Below are 22,393 nucleotides of genomic sequence, written 5' to 3' on the forward strand. Positions count from 1 at the left end.
ACCTTACAAGTGATCACATGTCATTTTCAGGAAAAAAAATTCAAACTGATTTTCTAGCATCTGGGCCTTGGTACTTAAGTGATTCGTACTCCCCTTTCACCTCCAACTATAGCAGAAGGGCAATCAACAATTCCAAGTAAATAGCAATCAGCCTTGAAAGAGGCCAACTTCAGCTTTGCTAAACTCTACTCCCCCAGTCAGCTGATACAGCTGAAATGTACAATGGCCATTTGGTTTTGGCTGCCTAATCTTTATGCCCCATTCCTCTCAACTAACCCTCACATTCCCAATATCCAAAAATGGTCCAGCTAGGAGATCAATCCGAACTAATCAAACTCTCTTAAGTATAAAGAAAGTAATGTAATGCACATACAACACTGGCCTGCCATTAATGCTGTAGGAATTGGAGCATATGACGAAGAATAATAAATGGTCATGGGACACCCAGTGGGAGTATTTAGGTTACCACTCTGGCCTGACTTTCAAGCTTTCAGGCCTCAGGCCAACGGTCAGTCCAAACAAAAAAAGGTTACTGCTTACATTAATCAATATTAACCTCCTTTTCATAATTTACTGGAACTGGGAAAAAAGTATAACAAAATGTATACAATTTAGTAATTATACAAAACATTCATTTAGCAAGACAATATTGGTTACAGTCACCAGAATGAAGACTCACACTTTTCACTGCCACTTCCATGAAAAGTTCGGATAAATAAGAAGTCACTGGCTGCAAGTCACAACGGAAGCAATTTAAACTTTACATACAACAGCAAAGGTCAATCTTCCACAACAGTAATGCAGACACAATCACTCAGAGGCTCTCCATGCTGCCACGGCATTACTGGAATGTTCTTCAGAGTCCATCTTCTCTCTCCAAGACCAACACTTGAAACATTAGATGTAATATAAAATAAGGAGTTCTTTATTATTTATACAAAACTTGTACATTAAAAAAACGTTAAGATTCAACAACTCTGCTGACCCCCTGAGGAAGCAAAGAGCCTTTATGGGTCTATCCAAAGAGCCTTGTGTGAATGTTTTGGTCACCAACCTCCTGGCCACAGGAACAAAGTACGCTCCTCCAGGGCCATTCATGTGGCACCTTCACTGGCTCTGAAAGCTGACTTTCCCTTTCACTGGGCTTGAAAGGCAAGCCAGGGTTTCCTGGACAACATTAAACAACTCTGTTTTCTGGCCCAAGCTTAGAGTGTCTTATCAGTATACAAGTTGATTTTTATTTATTTCTTGAACACTTTCAATAAACTCCTAGCATAAGAAGTTTTATTACAACATATACAGATTTGATACAGTTCTTTACAAAAAAACCACCTAGATTTTTCAGCTAAATAAATTGAAGTCTTTTAAGAAATTAAAGTTGGCTTAGAGAAACGGCATTTTTTTCAAGCCTGTGTTTTCCAACCTCTGAGCTCTGAGAGGTCAGACTTGTACGTTCTTGATAAAGAGAGTCCCCTTTGTCTAAGCAATATTAAGGGCTCTCGTATATTTAAAGAGTGCAAAACTCTTGTTTCTTTAAAGCCTTACGCTACAAGAAATGTTCTAGCAATCTAGACAGACATTTATATTTAGACAAGAGGCCTCTCTGAACAAACAGCCTACAGAGATGAATGCAGTGATTTGTTTTCTTGACAGAGAACTATTAGCACTGCTTAGCACATTATTCAGTAGTTTGGGAATAAGAGTAATTCTTCCCTTGAAGAAAGTAGGTCCCCTTCTGAAGAATCACAATGGCTACCCAAAAAGAAATCAAAATAGACCAGCACCAAATGAATTATTAGTTTACAAAAAATAAACTTAGCTCTTATTTAAGTTCTATAACCCAGACTCAATAAATTAATTATGAAATCAGTTTGTCAGCTACAGTATAATTTAAAACTCCATTTTCAACCAGGAGAGAGGGGAGGATGGAGAGAAGGGTCAATCTCACACTGATCACCACGAACTCCATGGATCTCATCAAAAGAAAACACTTGTTTCCATCTTGTATTCTCTTTCAGAAGTGAGCTGTAGGTTACAATCTATGATGTTCAGAGCATGATATCCATGTTGAGATCTTTCCTTCCAGAGAGCACAGCACATAAAGCAATATACTATTTTCAGATCCGAGAAATGTGCATGGAAAGAAGGATCCCTGAAAGAGCCAAACACCAAGCAGTCACCTCACAGATCATGTCTATTCATCCTCAACATAACACCGCACTGAGCTTTTTAATTCACAGATTTTATGTTAGTCCTTTAGAACCCAATGCCCGTGTTTCAGTTCAGATCTGTCAGACTATTCAAGCAGCGTTCTTAGTGCCAGTTCCTTGGAGGTCTTGTAAATTTATTTTTGACCTATGGCAGAAAAAGACAAAGCAGGAATATATAAAATATCACGAATGCAGAATTTTAAGTTAAGACTATTGTCTGTGAGTAGTAGGTTTTTTGTACTGCATTTTTAAGTACAGGAAAACATGTTAAGTAAATCTGTAAGTCTTACCTGTTGTGAATCATGTGACTTTTGACAAGATGTCCGGCTGCCAACGCTGCCATCAGTGACAATTCCCCGGCCATTACTGTACCGCACACGATCCTGGCAAGTTGCCGGGCATTTTCCCCAGGGTTGTCTTTGCATGCTCCTTGAACACCTAGCATCTGCAGCCAGGGAGAGACACAGCGGGACTCGCCCTTAAACTCATGGCAACAACTTCCTTCTCTATCAGCTAAAATAAGGGCAACTACAATGGCATCAGAATAGAACGGATTCCAGAAGTATACAATCTCCAAGATTTGACAGCCAGTACTCACAATAACATGCACCATAGTTAACATAACATCCACAGCCTGGTCTGCAGGGCACTTAATCAGAATAGATGGACATTCATTTACTCTCTTAATCTAACTTCTCATTTTACTAAGCACATGTCTCAACATGCTTGCTTCGACACAATGGGTTAGGCTGGTGAGAAGCAGAAGAATGACAAGACCAGCTAAAATACAGCTGAGTGACATGGGGTGTCAGGCAGAAACAGAATCCCAGCGAGTCAGAACTGGCCTGAGGTCACCAGGCTTTGGGGCTGAGGCGTCATACCTGCAAACAAGCTTGCTGAGGGAGCAGGTTGGTCCCACCGCCCACAGTTCCTATTTCTATAGACGGCATGGTGCAGCTGATATATAGATCTTCATTCGTGGGGCCGCTTGCTTCCATCAAAGTAATACAGTTTGAACTACCAACATTCTGTGCTGCATCCTGAAAAAATAAAAAGAAGTATAAAACTTCTCTCAACTTAGAACAACCCAAGACAAGAGAAGGAGAGGCTGGAGCCCTCACCTGTCCACAGGCAATGTAGATGGCGGTTACGATGTTCGCCGCATGGGCGTTGTAACCTCCAATGCTCCCGGCCATGGCAGAGCCCACCAGATTTTTATTAATGTTGACCTCAATCATAGCTTCCGTAGTCGTCTTTAATACCTAGCAAACAGAGTTGTGCACATTTTACATGTTCTCCCAGAAGACTCAGGGCATGTGACCCAGCTCTATCTTTCTGTCCTCCGGAAACCAACAGAGTTTAGATACGGCCCCACTGAGGCCTTGTCCTCAGTGAAGAGTATCAGTAAAGCTTGTTCCTGTGAATACCATACACAGGTGGGCAAGATGTGATCCCACAATCATCTTTAACATAACACGTACGTCCATATGTTAAACTTCACTTAGAATGTTAATATTCCTTTCCCAATTTTTAAACCAATTTACAAAATAAAATGATCATCCAATCACTCACTTCTCTGACAACCTTGGCTGGAATGACAGCTTCACAAACCACAGACTTCCCTCTTCCCTCTATCCAATTTATAGCAGCAGGTTTCTTGTCAGTACAATAGTTACCGCTGACTGCTAGAATCTGCATTTCAGGGAAATACTCATGAAGTTTCGAAAGTGCCTTCTCTGTGCCCTGTCAACAACACAACAAAATTAAAATGTACAAAGTTATTGATAGATCAGAGGCTTTATCTGTATCTAGTAATACTAATACTTATAAACACAATCACTACAATATTTCTAAATATAATATACTTCAAAGGAAGTGAACATAAAATAATAGTTTCGTTAACCATCACAGTGACTAACTTCTCAGTCAGAAATAGACTCCTATGGGGGCGCCTGGGTGGCTCAGTGGATTAAGTGTCTGACTTTGGCTCAGGTCATGATCTACCGCTTGTAAGTTTGAGCCCTGCGTCAGGCTCTGTACTGACAGCTCAGAGCCTGGGGCCTGCTTCAGATTCTGTGTCTCCCTCTCTCTCGGCTCTTCCCCTGCTTACACTATGTGTGTCTCTCTCTCTCAAAAATAAATAAACATTAAAAGAAAAGAAATAAGACTCCTATGTTTCCTTCTAAGAATGAAAACAAAGTTCTTCATAGTCACGGGTAAACAGGATGTAGATGAGAAATAATGAGAATAGTAAAATTAAAAAATGAATTAAAAAATATTCAGTGAGAATATAATACTCATCATCATGTCACTGGTAGTGAGTAACTCAACCCATGATCAACAAGTAATAAATTCTCTCTTCTAGTTATTAAATTGTTACCTAAAAACCCAAGTTAGCAAGTCTGCAAAGAGAAGTCAGACATAAAAGTAAATCCTGTCGTTAATGGAAAGTCATTGGGATTTACCTTACAAAACTGTAAACAAGACTTCCAATTTAAGTGAAATTAATTCAGTTAACGCGTATCTCAGTAGCCCAACATACTAACTGGCAATTAAAAAAACTGTTTCAACTGTGGTAAAATACATATAACATAGAAGTTACCATCTTAACTATTTTCAAGTGTACAGTTCATCAGGGTTAAGTCCATTCACACTGTCGGTACAGCCAATCTCCAGAAATCTTTTGTCTTGCAAAATTGAAACTCCAAACCCATTAAATAACTCCCCATTTCCCTTTCTCCTCAGCCCCTAGCAACTACCCTTCCCCTTTCTGTCTCTATGAATTTAATCTAGGTACTTCGCAAGTGTGAATTCGCATAGTATTTGTCTTTTTTGTTAGCCGGATTATTTAACTTAGCAAGTGAACCTCAAGGTTCATTCAGCATGTCAAAATTTCCTATTTTGTTAGGGTTTAATAATATCTCATTATATGTACACACAACATTTTATTCATCCATTCATCTGTCCATGAACACTTGGGTTGTTTCTACCTCTCCGCTACTGTGAATGCTGCTGCTATGAACAGAGGGGCACAAATAAGTCTCTGAAACCTAGTTTTCAACTCTTTTGGGTAAATACCCAGAAGTGGAATTGCTGGATCATAATTCTATTTTTAATTTTTTGAGGAACCACTATACTATTTATCGGCAACTTTCAAAACTTAAGTTTTTAGTCATTATTCCCCCCTCTTCTCTCTCTGGTTAAACTACAAAATAAATCTTGCTAACCTAATTGACTTTAACATTTTACATTTGTGAATATTTGTAAATAAAAAATAGTATCTGTAAATAAGAAAACATCAGTAGAATAAAATGTAAACCATACACAATATTCTTATAAGGAGATAAATGGATTACATACAAGAACTTGGCCTCTTAAATACAAGTCTTGAGGTCTCTAAAAGAGGTATGCTTTCAAAGTTTATAGGACAAAGCCAAGGAGCAGTAACCCCAAGAATCCTCCCACCCCTTCTGAGTAGGCCCAGAACATGCATAATACTCCATCTAAATTAAACATATCAAATACAAAAATATATCAGAGCCAATAAGTGCCCGATAAGTTATATGAATCAAGATTTAGCTTTCAATAAAAATCTTCCCATCAATGAACACTTTGAATAAGTAGTATGTGTACACGGCACCAAATTCAAAAATACAGGAGGACATATACAGTGAGTCTACTCCCCACTCTTACCTCCCTGATACCCAGTTCCCCTCCCCTGGGGCATTCAGTCTTACAAACTCTATTATAGTCTACTAGGCTCACCTTTGAAATCATGTTCATCCCCATGGCATCACCTGACCTGGACTGGAAACGGATATAAAGGTTGCGACCAGCCATACTCATATGAAGTTTCTGTAAACGTGCAAATCTATAAACAAAAGTGAATGTTTTTTATTTTGTTAAGAAGATACAAGTTATCTTAAAAATCTACTTTAGCTGATTTTACACATAAGAGAATACTCATGGAGATTACTAATTCAACTGTTTCATTCTTTTTCTTTTCTAATGTTTATTATTTGTTTTGAGAAAGAGAGAGACAGTGCATGTGCACACGAGTCGGGGAGAGTCAGAGAGAGAGGGAGAGAGAGTCCCAAGCAGACTCCAGCTATTTGGCACAGAGCCTGACTCGGGCTCAATCTCACAAGCCATGAGATCATGACCTGAGCCAAAATCCAGAGCTGACACTTGACTGAGCCACCCAGGAATCCCTAGAGATTCTTCATGAAGAACAAACTGAGGGCTGATGGAGAGAAGTGGGTGGGGGGGTGGGCATTAAGGAGGGCACTTCTGATGAGCCTTGGGTATTATAAGTGATGAATTCTACTTCTGAAACCAGTATTACAACTATATGTTAACTTACTAACATTTAAATAAAAACTGAAACAAACAAAAAAACCAAAATAGGGGTACCTGGGTGGCTCAATCCGTTAAGCGTCCAACTTCAGCTCAGGTCATGATCTCATGGCTAGTGAATTTGAGCCCCACATCAGGCCCTGTGCTTACAGGTCAGAGTCTGGAGCCTGCTTTGGATTCTGTGTCTCCCTCTCTTTCTGCCCCTCCCCTGCTCACCCTCTGTCTGTCTCTCTCTCTCTCTCTGTCAAAAATGACTCACCCTCTGTCTCTCTCTCAAAAATGAATACACATCAAAAAACAAAACAAAAAACTAAATAAACCAAAAACCCAAAAAACAAAAACACCCTGAGTCTTATAAAACCAACACACAAACTTACTAGCTCATACTATTTTTCCCTATTTACTCCTCTGGAGGTATTCATTTGGACCAACACTCTGCCCCAAGGATAAATATTACTCATTTTGAATAAATGGACTTAAAGTTCAGATTTTGGTATGTCACTTGAAGCAGGCAGTATGTCAACAGTTATGTTTAGCGATCACAGAAGATGACACCGGCTCTGAAATAAACATAAATGCGTATACAAACCCCACACACACCTGCTAGTACTGTCAAAAGCCTCCTTTATCACTGTGAACCCTTCAGGTGTCTCCAGCCAGGCCTTCACCTCTGCGGAGTCACAAGCACGGGGGAGACGTACCACTGGGCCACGGGTCATCCCATCTGCAAGGATTCGGCTGCTGGCACCTCCACCAAGCTATGCAGAGGACGTTACGGAAGCACATGTTAATCCTGAAAACACTTCTGCTTGGCCCCAGTTCTCTTCTCATTGCCTGGCCTAGTGCATATCTTAAAACAGGCAAATACAGAAATGCCTACTTACACCTATTGCTCTGCAGCCTCTGTTAGTGCTGGCCACAAGACAACCTTCTGTTGTCGCCATCGGCACCTGGTATTCTTTTCCATCCAAGCACAGAGGTCCTGCCACCCCAACAGGGATGGGCATATATCCAATAACATTCTCACAACAAGTTCCCATCACCTAAAAGGGAAAGTCAGGTACTGAGTGAAAATTGCTATCACAAATACACAGCCCTTCTCATCCATAACTGTTTTCAAACATAACCCTTTATTTTTCAACATTTTTATCTACTCCTTGTAAGTATTTAAAAGTACAAAAGTCATTGACAATGACTATAAACAACAGGAAAAATATTTTGAATTTCTAGGACCTATAATCATAAGCAGAATACAAAATTACAGTGAAGTGATTTAACAAATGTTTTATAAAATTATGTACATACAAAAGACCTGTCAAGAAAAAGACTAGGGGCGCCTGGGTGGCTCAGTTGGTTAAGCGTCCGACTTCGGCTCAGGTCATGATCTCACGGTTTGTGAGTTCGAGCCCTGCGTCAGGCTCTGTGTTGACAGCCCAGAGCCTGGAGCCCGTTTCCAATTTTGTCTCCCTCTCTCTCTGCCCCTCCCCTGCTTGTGCTCTCTCTCCCTCTCTCAGAAATAAACATTAAAAAAAAAATTAAAAAACAAAAAAAGAAAAGACTAAAAAGCTGAAGACTAAAGCTACAAGACTAAAAAGCTACAAAAGCAAACTTTCTCAAATCAAGAAAACATACCAAGGAGTAATTATAGTTCCTGTAAGGTAGATACTGGAGAGAAGAAGGCTCTGGAAGTTTTCTGGACAGTAACTGTCGGCGAATAGATACACCTCGTTCATGGGTTTCCATCAGAGTTTCCAACTTGTAAGCTGGGATATGCTTAGCATTAACTAATTGGATGATCTCAGCATCACTAAGGAATTTTGCACCTTTCTAAAGAAATGAAAAAAAAAAAAAATGGGAAGGAGTTGTGGGAGGGGGATGACAAAAAATTTGAAGTGCACTTCGTATTCTTCATAACAAATACACCATTTAATACAAACAATGCTCAGTAGAGGAGAACCCAAAGAACTTTTGAGTTCTAAAGATGATTTGAATGGAAATAAGAGTATCAAAATGAAAGCAAATTCTCTATAAAAATGTGACCCTAAACAAATGTAAAACCAAAACACCAAATTTTGCAAGGGAAGTTCATAGAAAAAAAAAACAAAAACAAAACCACAATTAAGATTCTGATGGCCACCCTCTAAGTTTTGGTAACTCTGTATACAGCAAAACAGTTCAAAAATTGGCACACATGTTAATAGGAATGAGGGAAAGTGAAAGAAAAACAAACATGATGCTACTCTCACTCATGTGCACATAAATTAGGAATGATTAAGCAGATACGGATGGAACACAAAGTCACACTAAAGCATGAATTAACTCCTACGGCCGTGTAGGCAGAATACCCTCTCAGATGTCAGAAAGGAAAACAAGCGTCTGGTGAGCATGAAGCTTATTAAAAAGCAAACCAAAAAGAAAACAAAACAAAAAACTTTTCTTCTGTCTTTGAAGCTCGTTTTTGAATGAAACCTTTTCTAGGCCCCAACACACATGAGAATAGAGTAGTGGCTCATCTCTCTGGCAAACGGTAGTAAAGGGTAAAGAGCACTGTCTCTTGAGTCAGTAAATCTTGGACTCTTGATCTCTGCTTTTCCATTTCCTAAATAATGTATTACTTTGGGAAATACGCCTCCTGGAGCCTCAGCTTTCTCTTTCTCATCTGAAAAATGGAGGTAATTCCAACTATCTCACAAAGTTGTGGGGAATAAAAAAGACCACTACCTGCAAACCACATAACACGGTGCCCAGAACTTAAGTACTCAGTAGCAAGAACTTCCTTCCTTCCTTTCTTAAAAAAAGCAAAAAGATACAAAGCTTGAATTAACTTTATTTTCCTCACCTCTGCATTCCCAAGTATCTGTAGACATTCTTCATTAGGCCGAGGTTCGATGGGAAGTTCAATGTCAGGTTCCTGTGCCTCAAGTTCCAGTGAAGTATCAAGTAAGGAAGAGTTACCAACAACAAATGTAGCTCTGCTGGAGGTGTCAGTTTCTGCCACTAAGGGTTTTATGACCTCAACTGTTCAAGAAATCAAACGAAATCTCACAACAGTGAACATACGTTTTAAAACGAACTCAGCTTCTGAACAAATCAGTATTGGAAACATGGAAAATAAAGAGAACAAGAAATCACCTTTTCTTTCTCTGTTTATCCTGGTCTCTTCCTCCACTGCATGGAATTTCTGGCTATTTCTGACCAGTATAGGTTCACGTCTACAACAATCATCTGGGACTTTTTTGGGGGTCACTACAGGAGATGTGATAGGGTTTTTTAATGAGAGTGTAGATTCTGTCTCAGCTTGTTCAAAGAAGATGTACTTGACAGCCAGAAGGAGAGCTAAACTAAGGGTAATAACTTGTTCAATATCCATGCTGATCATTCTAAATAAAAGAAAGGAAATTAAAGTTATTACTCAGAAATTAAAATGGTACAACCTAAACTTTTAGTAACATAGACTACTATGATTAATACACAACAAAGCAGGTCTCAGGTAACTTACTTAGAGAGATAAAACTGCCAGAGGGAAACACTTGGTTCAATTCTCTTGGACACACTTTCATCCAATCCTAAAGAAACCTTAGAATTTTCTGCCGTACTGTTTTGAGGTGAAGGATCAGCTATCCAGCGACTGTGCGCATGAACAAGAACCAAGCCTAGAGACTGAAATAAAATGTTATAAATTATATATCCTCTGCATATCAATGCCACTTAAACTTCTCATCCTTAGCAACTGGATAGCCAGACACCATCTTTCATGGTCTCCCCCCAGCATGAAAAGAAAGCCCTGCACTTGCTCTGGGACTAAAGTAGTGGCCTACTAAACTACTGAAAACGTTGCAAAAAAACAGGTTTGCAAAGAGAAGTAAAGCAAAGGAATTTAAAACATCTGTTTAGGGGTGAGACACCAGGAGCCTCAAAGAAATGAGAGACAAGGAAAAAAAAGAAAGAGGAACATCAATGAAAGAGACAAAAAATGTAGAAAGATAACAGGAAGGAGAAAAAAAATCAAAAAGCAGAACATATGAACAGAACATATGGAACACTGGAACTGAAAATACAGAAGGGAAAAGAAAACTATGAAATTACCATAATCATCTTAACTCTCTGAGTAACAGGATTTGGCTTATTTTCTTCTTCTTCTAAAACTCGAGCAAAATGGCTCAGCTGCCAAATCGGACGACCCTCACGGCTTTCCCGAGAAAGCTACAAAGTAAACCAGTGTTACATTAGAAGGTACTGATTCTATTTAAGTGAACAGATTTGATGAGAAACATTACTCTTCTACTAATGCCTTAAGAACAGCTCTTACCTCTAAAACCAAGGAAACGCAAGCTGGGAAGAAAGTCATGAACACAAAGTAGTTGGCAAGAACTGACATGCAGCCAAAGCAGCACATAATCTCAAGTTGACGCACCCCTGGTTAGAGAAAAATTAAATGTATAATTAGTAAAGTACCTATATTTTTGATGCTACATACATCACAGGGACCTTTCCTCTAGGTAGACAAATACAAGAAAACATTAGTATATTAAACTCTTTCCTATCTACTGGAAAAAGAAATGAGGAACTCCAAGGTGATACCAAGCATTAGAACAGGAATAACTCCCTCTCGGGAAAAGAACTTGTCTCCTCCCAGGTCTCCAACATCACAATGCCAGGCACAGTCATTGTATTTAATTTACATATGATAATCCCCTTTTATCAAAGGGTAGCAATCAGTTTTGAAATAGGGATTAACAAGGCCAGGCTATTCTGATGAGTCAACCTCCCACAGTCTGGATCCAATTCCACTCTTTGCCAGAAAAGCAATTCACCTGTGGATTTACTTTTGATTTACTTTTGATTAAAGTAAAACATACTGCCAGTTATGCCATTCCCGATTCAGTATCATAATAAATACTTTATGTGCACTAAATGAACTCTAATTTCAGTACAACCTCTATCATGGCTATTGCTGTTCTTATAATTTTGATGAATTTCATGGATCTGTTTGAAAAATTAAATAATGCAAAAAGGCAACTCAAGATCCAAAATTAACAAATGTTCCATTACAAAATGTTTAAGGTATCACGTGGTATATGTCCCAAACAGAAGGTTAGCAGAATTATAGAGCCGAAAAATACCTTTGATTACCAAATCCTATTCCTTCAACTTTACAAATAAACTTGAATATAAAACATATTTCTGATGTCACTCATATTAAATATAAAAATGTTTTGAAATGTAAATAAAAAAATCATTTCCTCTTCCTATAAAACTGCTAACTAGAATAACAAAAAACTCAACAGTCTATTTTATTTTTGAATTCTAAACAGATCATATGACTAAATAATAGACCAAAAACACATATTGTATTTTTAAGTACTTTTGTTTTATTTAAAAAAATGTTTTTATTGTTTATTTATTTTAGAGGAGACAGAGTGTGAGCAGAGGAGGAGCAGAGAGATGGAGACACAGAATCCAAAGAAGGCTCCCGGCTCTGAGCTGTCAGAACAGAGCCCAACGCAGGGCCTAAACCCACAAGGTGCAAGATCATGACCTGAGCCAGAGTCGGATGTTGATCTCGTGGCTTGTGGGTTCAGGCCCCGCATCAGGCTCTGTGCTGACAGCTCAGAACCTGAAGCCCGCTTCGGGTTCTGTGTCTCCCTCTCTCTCTCTGCCTCTCCCCCACTCGCACTCTGTCTCTCTCTCTCAAAAATAAAAATAAACATTAAAAACATTTTTTTTAAACAAATAAATAAAAAATATTTTTTAAAAATACTTCCTTGCTAAATGTTGAATGACAGATTAAAAAACAATAAATAATAAATTTACTCTCAGAAAGAAGAAACATGTATTTAACATACTACCAAGTGACAAGCCCTGGACTAAAAAAGTAACGACAACCAACTGCTTTCATAAAAGCTAGATAATTTACCTGTGAAGAATGAAGCCCCTTATCCAGGGCACTCAGGCACCTGTCATTGCAACTGTCATTACTAAGGGTAGCTCCCTGAGGAAGCCATAAAGTCTAGTTTTAATGATTAGGAAATCTTCACAACAACAGCATGATATATTCACTCTGGCAAATTTCCAGGCCAGGCCAGGCCACAACTTCCATCCTGTGTTTGATATTTAACATCTAATTCTCTACTATCTAATTAAGGATTAAGAAACGTGTTGAGATCAATGCTAGGTACTCGCTAAGATGTACTGCATACCATCTGATTAAATCTTGCCAACCAGCCTATTAGGTGGACCTAACTTACATCTGGCCCACTTCTGACACTTGCACTGTCTCCTACAGGACAATAAAAACACAAAGAACCAAAAAAACAAAAAAACAAAAAACCAACAAAAACAAAACCCACAAGGAACCAAATCACTAACTTAGTCTGGGCAGGTGCACTGGAAGGTGCCCCAGATGAGCCTTAGAATACAATCTTGGTTATTGCTTCTCGGCCTTTTGGCTAAGATGAAGCATAGAATACAATCTTGGTTAAAAACTAAGCAAAAAATAAACACCACAAAATCAGCAAAAGGGTGGAGTACAGAAACAGAAGGTAGCAATCGTGAAAACTAAGTATCACTAACCTGCTACTAAGTTTTCACAAAAGCAGTCAGACATTAAGGTCAGATAAATCCACATATTCATTCAGTTAAAACCTTTTAAGAATAATGTCACACTTTTAAAAGTCAGAACTTAAGAATAACCAATGCAGGGATACCTGGCTGGCTCAGTCAGTTAAGTTCCGACTCTTGGATTCAGCTCAGGTCATGATCTCATGGTTCATGGGATCGAGCACCAAGTTGAGCTCTGCACTGACAACTCAGAGCCTGCTTGGGATTCTCTCTCCCTTCTCCTCTCTCTAACCCTCCGCCACTTGCATGCACACACTTTCTCTCTCTCTCTCTCTCTCAAAATAAACAACAAAAAAAATCTTTTTAAGAAAAAAGAATAACCAATGTAATCTCAGACGTTCTTTTTTCCCTTCATCTACAAACTTAGTTTAAAAAACATTAAAAATCTCTTACAAACCTGACATGGTTCCAACTCCAATCACAAGACATTCTACAAGGGCATCAAGGGTGAACGTGGGACCTAAAATTGCCATTCCACGAGCGATATTTTCCCGCACTTCATCCTAAAACACAGACCGTACATATCAATGAGGGTAAGATTCAAAGTAACTTTGGAAAAAGTCAGAGAGCATCCTAAGGCCTCTGTTAAAAGCGAATGTGCTATACAAAGAGTAAAATAAACAATATAATACCACTAACAGGCATTGCAGGTGCAAAGGATTAAAAAATGTCAAATCCAGGGCCCTGCTTTCCCTTTCCACTGGGTGAGATACTTCTTGGGAGGAGTCCTTTGAGGTGGTGTGTCAATCCTGCCATCTAAATACCACATAATGAAACACTACAACATTTTATATTGGCTACAATTGACAGTTCTTAATTGCAAATTTTTTAAGACCTTAATACTACGAAACCTAAATCATACTCTCGTCAACATGTTCAAGCATTCGAGACAGTTATCAAATACATAATCAAGGTAGAATGGCAAGCTACTTTATACTCAGATACTCTGATGCAAGATTACTGAAAATGTTAGGTTCTTTACAGTGACTAATGAACACCAAGATAAAACTTTAGATGGAAAAAAATGCAAGTGGTAATGCCAAAATTTTAGAAATCAATCTATCCTCAGACTCTCTTCTATTACATCCTGTCCTATTCTCTGATAGGTTTCACCGGGGAACACTCTTACTTATCCAAAAGTCATATTACCTTAATTTCTGAAATCTTCAAATAGGAAAATGGAGATCCCAAATTCCAGAAGCTATGCAATTATAACTGAGTTATTAGGTACCCAAAAAGACCAGTCTTAAGACCTGACAATTAAAACTGTGGGCAATTCCTGAATCTTCAACTGTGAAGAAGCTATTAATCTTTCCTAATAATGTAAACAAACTGAAAAAAAGAATATTGACATTTGTGTCTTAAAAATAATACTTACCTGTGAGTTGGAACTGAGGGCAAACTTTGCTAGTGCACTTGCTCTGGAAAGGTCAATCAAAAGTAGGAAAAAGGGCAAAGCTTCACTGCAAAAAAATCAAGATGATCAGGTACATTCATCAGATGAAAAAATGTAGCTTAAAAATACTTTCTAAGACAAAAAAAAAAGCTTTCTAAGACAAAACCCCTGTCCCATACACTGTATGATTCTTTAGTATAGGTACCTTTTTGTAGTCCATAAGGTATACCTTATACTCACTCCCCTGTGACATCCTCAAAGCTAAACATACTCAGTGCTCAAAAATATTTGTTAAAATTATTTGTAATGTTGAGAACGTTGAGGTGCCTGGGTGGCTCATTCAGTTAAGCATCCAAGTCTTGCTTTCTGCTCAGGTCATGATCTCTCAGTTTGTGGGATCAAACCCCACATCAGGCTCTGTGCTGACAGCACAAAGCCTGCTTGGGATTCTCCCTCCTTCTCTCTCTGTCTCTCCGCCCCCATCTCTCTCAAAATAAATAAACAAACAAAATTAAAAACTATTTGTAAAGTTAAAAATGTCAATATATTTTCATAGAAACACCTTTTGATAATTTTATAGCAAAATAACATCCAAGTGAAAAATGTTTCCTTGAATTCGCATGGGGAAAAGAAGTGAAATGTATGTAATTTCTTTTACTTGGTCACTACTTGTGGAAGATAAACTTAACAAGCTTTCTGGAAAGAAAGTTGGCAATAACAGCACTCAAAAGCCCTAAAAATTTACACAGCCACTGTCTCACACCTAGGAATAAATTCTTAGAATAAATATGAACACAAATTTATCCACAAAGACATTCACCATAGTGTTATTAATAGAGGAAATTAAATAAACTAAGAATCGAATCCTAGAGGGTTTAGTAAATGACCTACAATATATTCACATAGGGGGATACGAGAAACTCCTCAGAAATAATTTAGTTTAGCACTAAGGGCAAGCAAAGATGTTGATAAACTATCATTAGGCATAAAGAAGTTACAAAGCAATATATACAGTGTGATCTCAGAATTTTTGTTTAAGTGTAAAAACAGGTAGGAAAGGATAAATACCAAAAGGTGTTAAATTAGCTAAATGACTACATGAAAATTTTCCCCATATTTTCTATAAATTTTTGAAAATGTATGTAATACTTTATAACTTGGAGAAGAAAAATTGTTAACATTGTTTCTTGGAAAAAAAGTATATTCATGCTTTAAATACTTACTTCAAGCCTGTCAATTCTTTATCCAAGAAATGAATGACAACCGTACTGAATACGAAACTTGAGAAAATCGTGAAGAGGCCAGCAATACCTAAAATGACAAAACTCAAACTGAGAAAAAAATCATCCTTTATTATAAAAATAACATAATCCCATACAATATTCTGAAAGAAATATTATATTCTCCAGTTTATTAAGATCTCAACTATCAGAACATTTACTCCCAATAAGGAAACCACTGAATTTATGCAGCAGCACTTTAAGCAATACACAGGTTTCCATATACAGGATTTGAACAAAAATATGTATTTCTATAGCAAGACAAAAATTTGATAGCACAAAGAAGTTAAATGTATAAAATGATTACCCAAAATATATTTTGATCCAAGTTGACGTAAATTCTGGAACTGGAAGTAAATATACAGGATCGCTATGCATCGTGTTATTGTCAGAATTATGATGTCACTGCTTAAAACATCCTGTTGGAAGACACAAGAAAAAAAAATCCCAACAGTTTTACTTTTTAAAACAAGCAACGATATGTAAGAACTTTTATTTTGTATGCATCATTAGTTTATATATTTGTCACAATAATATAAATACAGGCACAATACAAGTCAAATAAAAAATATTAAATATGTATATCAAGAATTAAATACTGTTTTTCAACAATCCACTGTTTAAAGCCCATCATTTTCCTCCGTTAATCACTTTAAGCTATTATTTTCTCAAGTAAAGTCAATTACACTCATTTTATGCAGAAAAGGCATGAAGAAAGGTATTTCCAGTGTGTTTCCAAACACTGTAAGTAAATGGAAATTTGAGATAAGTTCATGAACACTAAGATAAAAATTTTACTTGGAACTTTTTTGATTATATGATCTCGTAAGAGGAAAGGCTCTTTAGAAACTGAAAGTGTAATTTAGTCAGTATCAAATTAATTTCACAAACCTCTTCAAACTTGGGACACTCATAATTCCAACCACAGATCTTATCGTTACCAGTAAACATGTTCATGGACATCATACAGATGGTCAGTGTCACCGTTCCCACTATGACTTCCCAGGGATGGGAGGCCACAAAAAGGCCATGCATTCGGAAAAGTCTTGACAACATTGTAGCTACAGAATCCTTGGATCCTGGAAGGAATATCAAGTGTGAACACTTAGTACACATTTCACTGTATTTTTAGGAAAAGAAGATTCTGCATTGTAAACTCTGCTTTTGTAGGCACACTGTCTTATACATATGAGTAATACTATTTGATAGTGTTCCTTATTAGTGCTGGAAAATAATTATAAAATTAAAATGAGGACTTTGATATTACTTTTGTACTCATAACACTTAAATATTCTTCTATTAGCAACCAACTTAAAAACAGCTATTTCTTACAATTTGTAGAATTCAAGCTTTTATGAGGAAACCAAATAAATATCTCGGGCCACAATATTATCTGAGCTAAGGAGGAGAGCAATGAGACAGAAAAAAAAAGTAAAAAACAACTGTTCACGTTCGTTTTCTAATTTCCCTGACATAAAATGCGCATTAGCACCCTCTTCATTCTCCATATTCCAATTACACAAAAGGCAAATACCAATCTACTTGTTGCCTGTCCTCAAAGGCAGAGAACCATTACAGTCTTCCATTCCATTCAAAACACGGCATACTGTTAGTGGCAAAATGATGTTTAATAAAACTTCCTACTGTTGCTGTCACCAGAAAAAGTCTTTTTCCATTTTTACAGCTAATAAAATGCTAGAACAGTAACAGAAGAAGAGGATGGCTGGCCAAAGTAGATGTCTGTAACATTCAAAAATTCCCGATAGAACATACAGGTAATTCTGATCTAACGAATACCATGACTAAACTTCCCCATGCTTGCTGGCCAACTCTGTTCATTCCGATACTGTGATTTTTAAAAAATCTGATAGTCACTGGTCTCCAATACAGGAACTTGTAAAACGTCTTAGACTAAAATTAATGCTTACAATAAAGCGTATTTCATTACCCATAAAAATCTATTTCAAATTAAGATTTTTAAAGTAAGGCTACTGGTTGACACACTAGCAAGAATTCAAAGGAATCTCATGTTTACAGTAACAGCTAAGAACATGACTCATTTATTGAAGACAGTAAATTAAATGGCAACAAATGAAGAAGAAGAAAGTTAAATATGCTACCTTAAGGACTAAGGGACAGAAAATAAGAGTAGTTTTCAGGAACCAAAGTAATTACTGAATGTCATCTCCCACTGTGTCACTCTACATTCTCTCCATTTCAGCTGCTCCAGCCACCAGCTGGGCAGCTGGCTTTCTGACTGCAGGCAACCATCTTTCATTGGATCAATTAAATCATGAAATCAGTTTTGCGAGTCAGAACAAACATTTTTTAATAAAATAGAAAAAACAGCTGTAGGTAAACATGTAGCATGGGTTAGGTATTATCTCTTAAAAGTTTAGGGTTCATGGAACCATACATATAGGAGTGTGTGTAGTGGCTTCCAACATAACATGTCTTCCTGGGGGGGTCTCAATTTTAACAGGTTGGCAGTCACTAAGATCTACAAATGCGGCATGCATCTGCCTGTGTTTATTCATGCTTTTTCAAACTTCCTCCCTGAGTCTTGTTCCGCATTTTATCCTCCAGCACCTTGCATCCACATACAGCGGTTGCTCAACAAATACCTGCTTAATTGAAAATAAACTCATAAACTACAGTAGCATGCATTTTATTGACACATCTTGAAATAGACCTAAAGGGGCGCCTGGGTGGCGCAGTCGGTTAAGCGTCCGACTTCAGCCAGGTCACGATCTCACGGTCCGTGAGTTCGAGCCCCGCGTCAGGCTCTGGGCTGATGGCTCGGAGCCTGGAGCCTGTTTCTGATTCTGCGTCTCCCTCTCTCTCTGACCCTCCCCCGTTCATGCTCTGTCTCTCTCTGTCCCAAAAATAAATTAAAAACGTTGAAAAAAAATTTAAAAAAAAAAAAAGAAAAAAAAAAAGAAATAGACCTAAAAATGAATATAAGTCAACAAGGTACAGATATAACTGCCCACCTGCTAGCCCTCCCCCTCCCACCCCACCACCCCAGTTAAGGGCTGAAGCAGAGAATTCTGGGAACATACGAAAGCGGAATGGAGTAGGGAAGACAGGCTATAGTCTATACACTGCTTTTGAAAATGAACAATAACAAAAAGAGTTTCTATTAAATGAGCAGGCACTTGGACTTAAAGCACTGGAGAGTAATAATCATAGATTTGCATCCTACTTCATTACACCAAAAGCCTTCTAAGAGCCTAGATTTTCAGGACAGTTTTCTATCACATAACATCCTTGTAGCAAAAAACAAAAACTCTGCAAGCTGGTCTAAAGGATCAACAAGCATCAATGTTCCAGAAAATGAATCAACTAAAAATACATTTCAACACTACGTCAAAATGATTTCCAACATTCCCTCCCCACCAAAACACTCTCAACTTAGATTATTCCGTATTAAGTCAATGTATCCTTCACTATTAAAAAGTTAATTCTGTTGAATTAAAATCTGAGCTGCTAGCAGAAAGCCACCCCAATTCGATCACAAATTAGTTTAGCATCATTAACCCACAATTATATATTAGGTACATCATGTTGTCCCTTAAAAAGATTTCATGGTAGCATTTTCAATACTGGGACATTTCTTTCCTAGGTAAAGTCATCTTTGCAACATTCAGGGAAAAAATTACACATGATCCTGTGAACCAGCCCCAAACACAGAGAATCTCACCTATTTGGAAATACAAACTCAGTAATCAAATGTACAAGGTGTGTCAAAAGTAACCATATAATTATACACCATCTCATTTCTCACGGGCATCCTCCCCATTTCCTGGTGATTATGCAAAGTAGTTAAATGCCACCTTCATCAGCAGTTGCAAGTGTCATAAGTAGGCTACAGGACAGCCCATGAGAATTCAATGGACACTATATAGGCCATGAAGTAACAAAAATAAGTTTTACTTAAAAAAAAAAACAAACCAGTTAAATAGGCAATGTATACCTTGCCTATGCACAATGAAGTATTCCCCAAAAATTTCACAGATTCCTCAAAAGAAGAGATCATTTAAATTCAATGGAATCATCAAACTCCAATCCAATGCACCACAGAAACCACCTACCACGGCCAACTGCAGAAAAGGATGCTCTGGCCTCCGACCCTAATTCTTTCCTCCCACCCTGCATTCCTCCTGTGCCACACATCCCAGCATCTAATTATACACCATCTTACACAGCTCTCAAAGTAACTGCTGTGTACATTCTGACTCTTTGAAGGCAAGAATCATGTCTTATACTGAGTCATTTTTAGTTCCAAAAGGATTTAGCATTCTGCGGCTCAAACTAGTATTCTAGTAAATAAATAAATATATATATATATATATATATATATATATATATATACGTATATATACATATATGTGTGTATATATATATATATACGTATATATACATATATGTGTATATATATATATATACGTATATATACATATGTGTATATATATATATATACGTATATATACATATATGTGTATATATATATATACGTATATATACATATATGTGTATATATATATATACGTATATATACATATATGTGTATATATATATATATATATAAAATACTGGAAATCAGGAAACCAGGATTCTACATTCAACTCTCTTACATGCTTTTATGAGTCACATCTCTATTCACTTACTAAGCTAGAGCTCCAAAGTTGTTGAACAAACACAAGTATTATGTGGAGCCATCTGAAACTGCTACTTGTGTAGGTTTAAAAAAAAGTCAAATTTCAAATATCTGCAATTTTATATGGGTCAAACCTAAATAGATACTGATACACATGTAGTTATCCATCCACGGTTTAAAAAGGAGATCATACAAGAACAAAAGGAGGGTGTACACACACATACACACTTCATCATGAAATGCTCACGCCACACCCAAGTTTTCATATATTAATGATTAATCTTTGCACAGTTTCTTAACCTTCATGTTACTAAATTCCATTTGTACTTACTGCCAAGTTCATCACAAATCCTAGAAAAACACAACAAAGCGGGACCTCAAAAACCAGTCGATCCCAAAGTACACTACAGGCTTTTGCTAGATTACCTCTAAATCAGAAAACGACTTTCATTGCATGAAGAGTAAAATATACTCACACGCAAAAAATACATCCTCCATATTGAGATGCTGAAATTATGCATGATTATTTAGTACGGCCGAGAAAAAAATGTTTCCTATAACTTTTCACGACGAAGTCTAAGGTGGCATGTCCTCAACCAAGCCATGAAATATTTCAAATGACCATTTAAGATGGAGTACATCAGCCGTCTCTCACCGCAGAAATTGCCTATTCTATATTGAAACCTATATTCCTAATCCAAACCAAATAATTCCAGAAAATCTACAAGGTTTGGACTCAATTATATGAGCACCAAGGAGACTCAAGCCCCTTACGAAAAAGAAAAATGAGGAAGGAGAAGAGGGGAGAAAGGTGAATAGAAAAAGAAGAATCCTTGGGGCGCCTGGGTGGCTGAGTTGGTTAAGCTTCCAACTCTTGGTTTCCACTCAGGTCATGATCTCACGGTTCGTTAATTCCAGACCCACATCGTGTTCTGCGCTGACAAGGCAGACAGAGACTGGGATTCTCTCTCCCCGCTCTCTCTCTCCCTCTGCCCCTACCCCACTCGCACTCTCTCTCCTTCAAAATAAACTTTAAAAAGAAGGAGGAGGAATCCTTCAAGTCCTTGGGCAAGTCCCTACATTGGGCTCCGTATTCTCTCAACTAGTGGCTCCTGTAAATGACCAGACACATCTCTACAGATGCACGGTTCTTCCATGGCTCTGTGTTAGCAGCATTTACGGAAATCTTTCCCAGCACTTTAAAGAAAGGTGCTGACGAACAGCAGCGCCTGGGCGTGAACGCCTGCACCAGATAGTCCTTCTCGAGGCCTCTCCGCGAGCCTGCCGGCGGGACACATCGCACACACTCCCAGCATTTCTAGGATCGAGGGGCTTCCGGGGTCACCCGACCCGGCACCCTTTCCGCCCGGATGATAGTGACTGCGTAGCCCACACCGACTACTTCGGACTAGGCTGGCAAACGCGGCTACGCCCCGCCAGACCACCGATGGTGACGGCAGCCACGAAGAAGCCAGCCCGCCGCCCGCCCCTCAGGCCCAGCCGGGCCCCAGGCCCCCCTGGCATCGGTGCGGCCGCCGCTCAGCCGCGCCTCAAGGGCGTCTCCTTACACCTCCCAGGGACCAGGCCCCCCACACCCGCAAAGGCACCACTGCAGCTCCCGCCAGGTCCGCAGGGGCTGCCGGTTGCCCCTTTCCAGGGCCAGGCGGAGCCCGAGAACGGCCATCAACACAGCCCTAATCCCGCTTCCCCGCAGCCCCCGCCCCACTTCGGGGCCACAGCCCGCCTCACCTCCCGATCTCACTAGAGGCCACCGAACCGGGGCGCCGGCGCTCCGTCTGTCTCCAGTCAAAGGAGACGCGAAGCGGAAGGAACCTTCGGCTTACGCACACTCGGGGCCGGCTGAGCCTGC

General features: G+C 38.6%; 1 protein-coding gene across 1 annotated transcript; it reads right to left on the reverse strand.

Annotated features, from left to right (window-relative positions):
* Window positions 1-545: 545 nt before the first annotated feature.
* Window positions 546-22,384, reverse strand: HMGCR (3-hydroxy-3-methylglutaryl-CoA reductase). Its single transcript, XM_058729469.1, has 20 exons — window positions 22,273-22,384; window positions 16,755-16,942; window positions 16,171-16,282; window positions 15,807-15,894; window positions 14,566-14,650; window positions 13,585-13,690; window positions 10,876-10,982; window positions 10,653-10,769; window positions 10,066-10,226; window positions 9,699-9,946; window positions 9,406-9,584; window positions 8,199-8,393; window positions 7,451-7,609; window positions 7,167-7,324; window positions 5,976-6,081; window positions 3,783-3,953; window positions 3,332-3,472; window positions 3,092-3,250; window positions 2,501-2,655; window positions 546-2,355 (listed from the first exon to the last, which is right to left on the reverse strand). The coding sequence occupies exons 2-20, from the start codon at window positions 16,917-16,919 to the stop codon at window positions 2,301-2,303; spliced, it is 2,667 nt and encodes an 888-aa protein (XP_058585452.1). The 5' UTR covers window positions 16,920-16,942; window positions 22,273-22,384; the 3' UTR covers window positions 546-2,300.
* Between the last annotated feature and the right edge of the window lie 9 nt (window positions 22,385-22,393).

Source organism: Neofelis nebulosa, chromosome 1 (genome assembly GCF_028018385.1).
Source record: "Neofelis nebulosa isolate mNeoNeb1 chromosome 1, mNeoNeb1.pri, whole genome shotgun sequence".
Classification (NCBI taxonomy): Eukaryota; Metazoa; Chordata; class Mammalia; order Carnivora; family Felidae; genus Neofelis; species Neofelis nebulosa.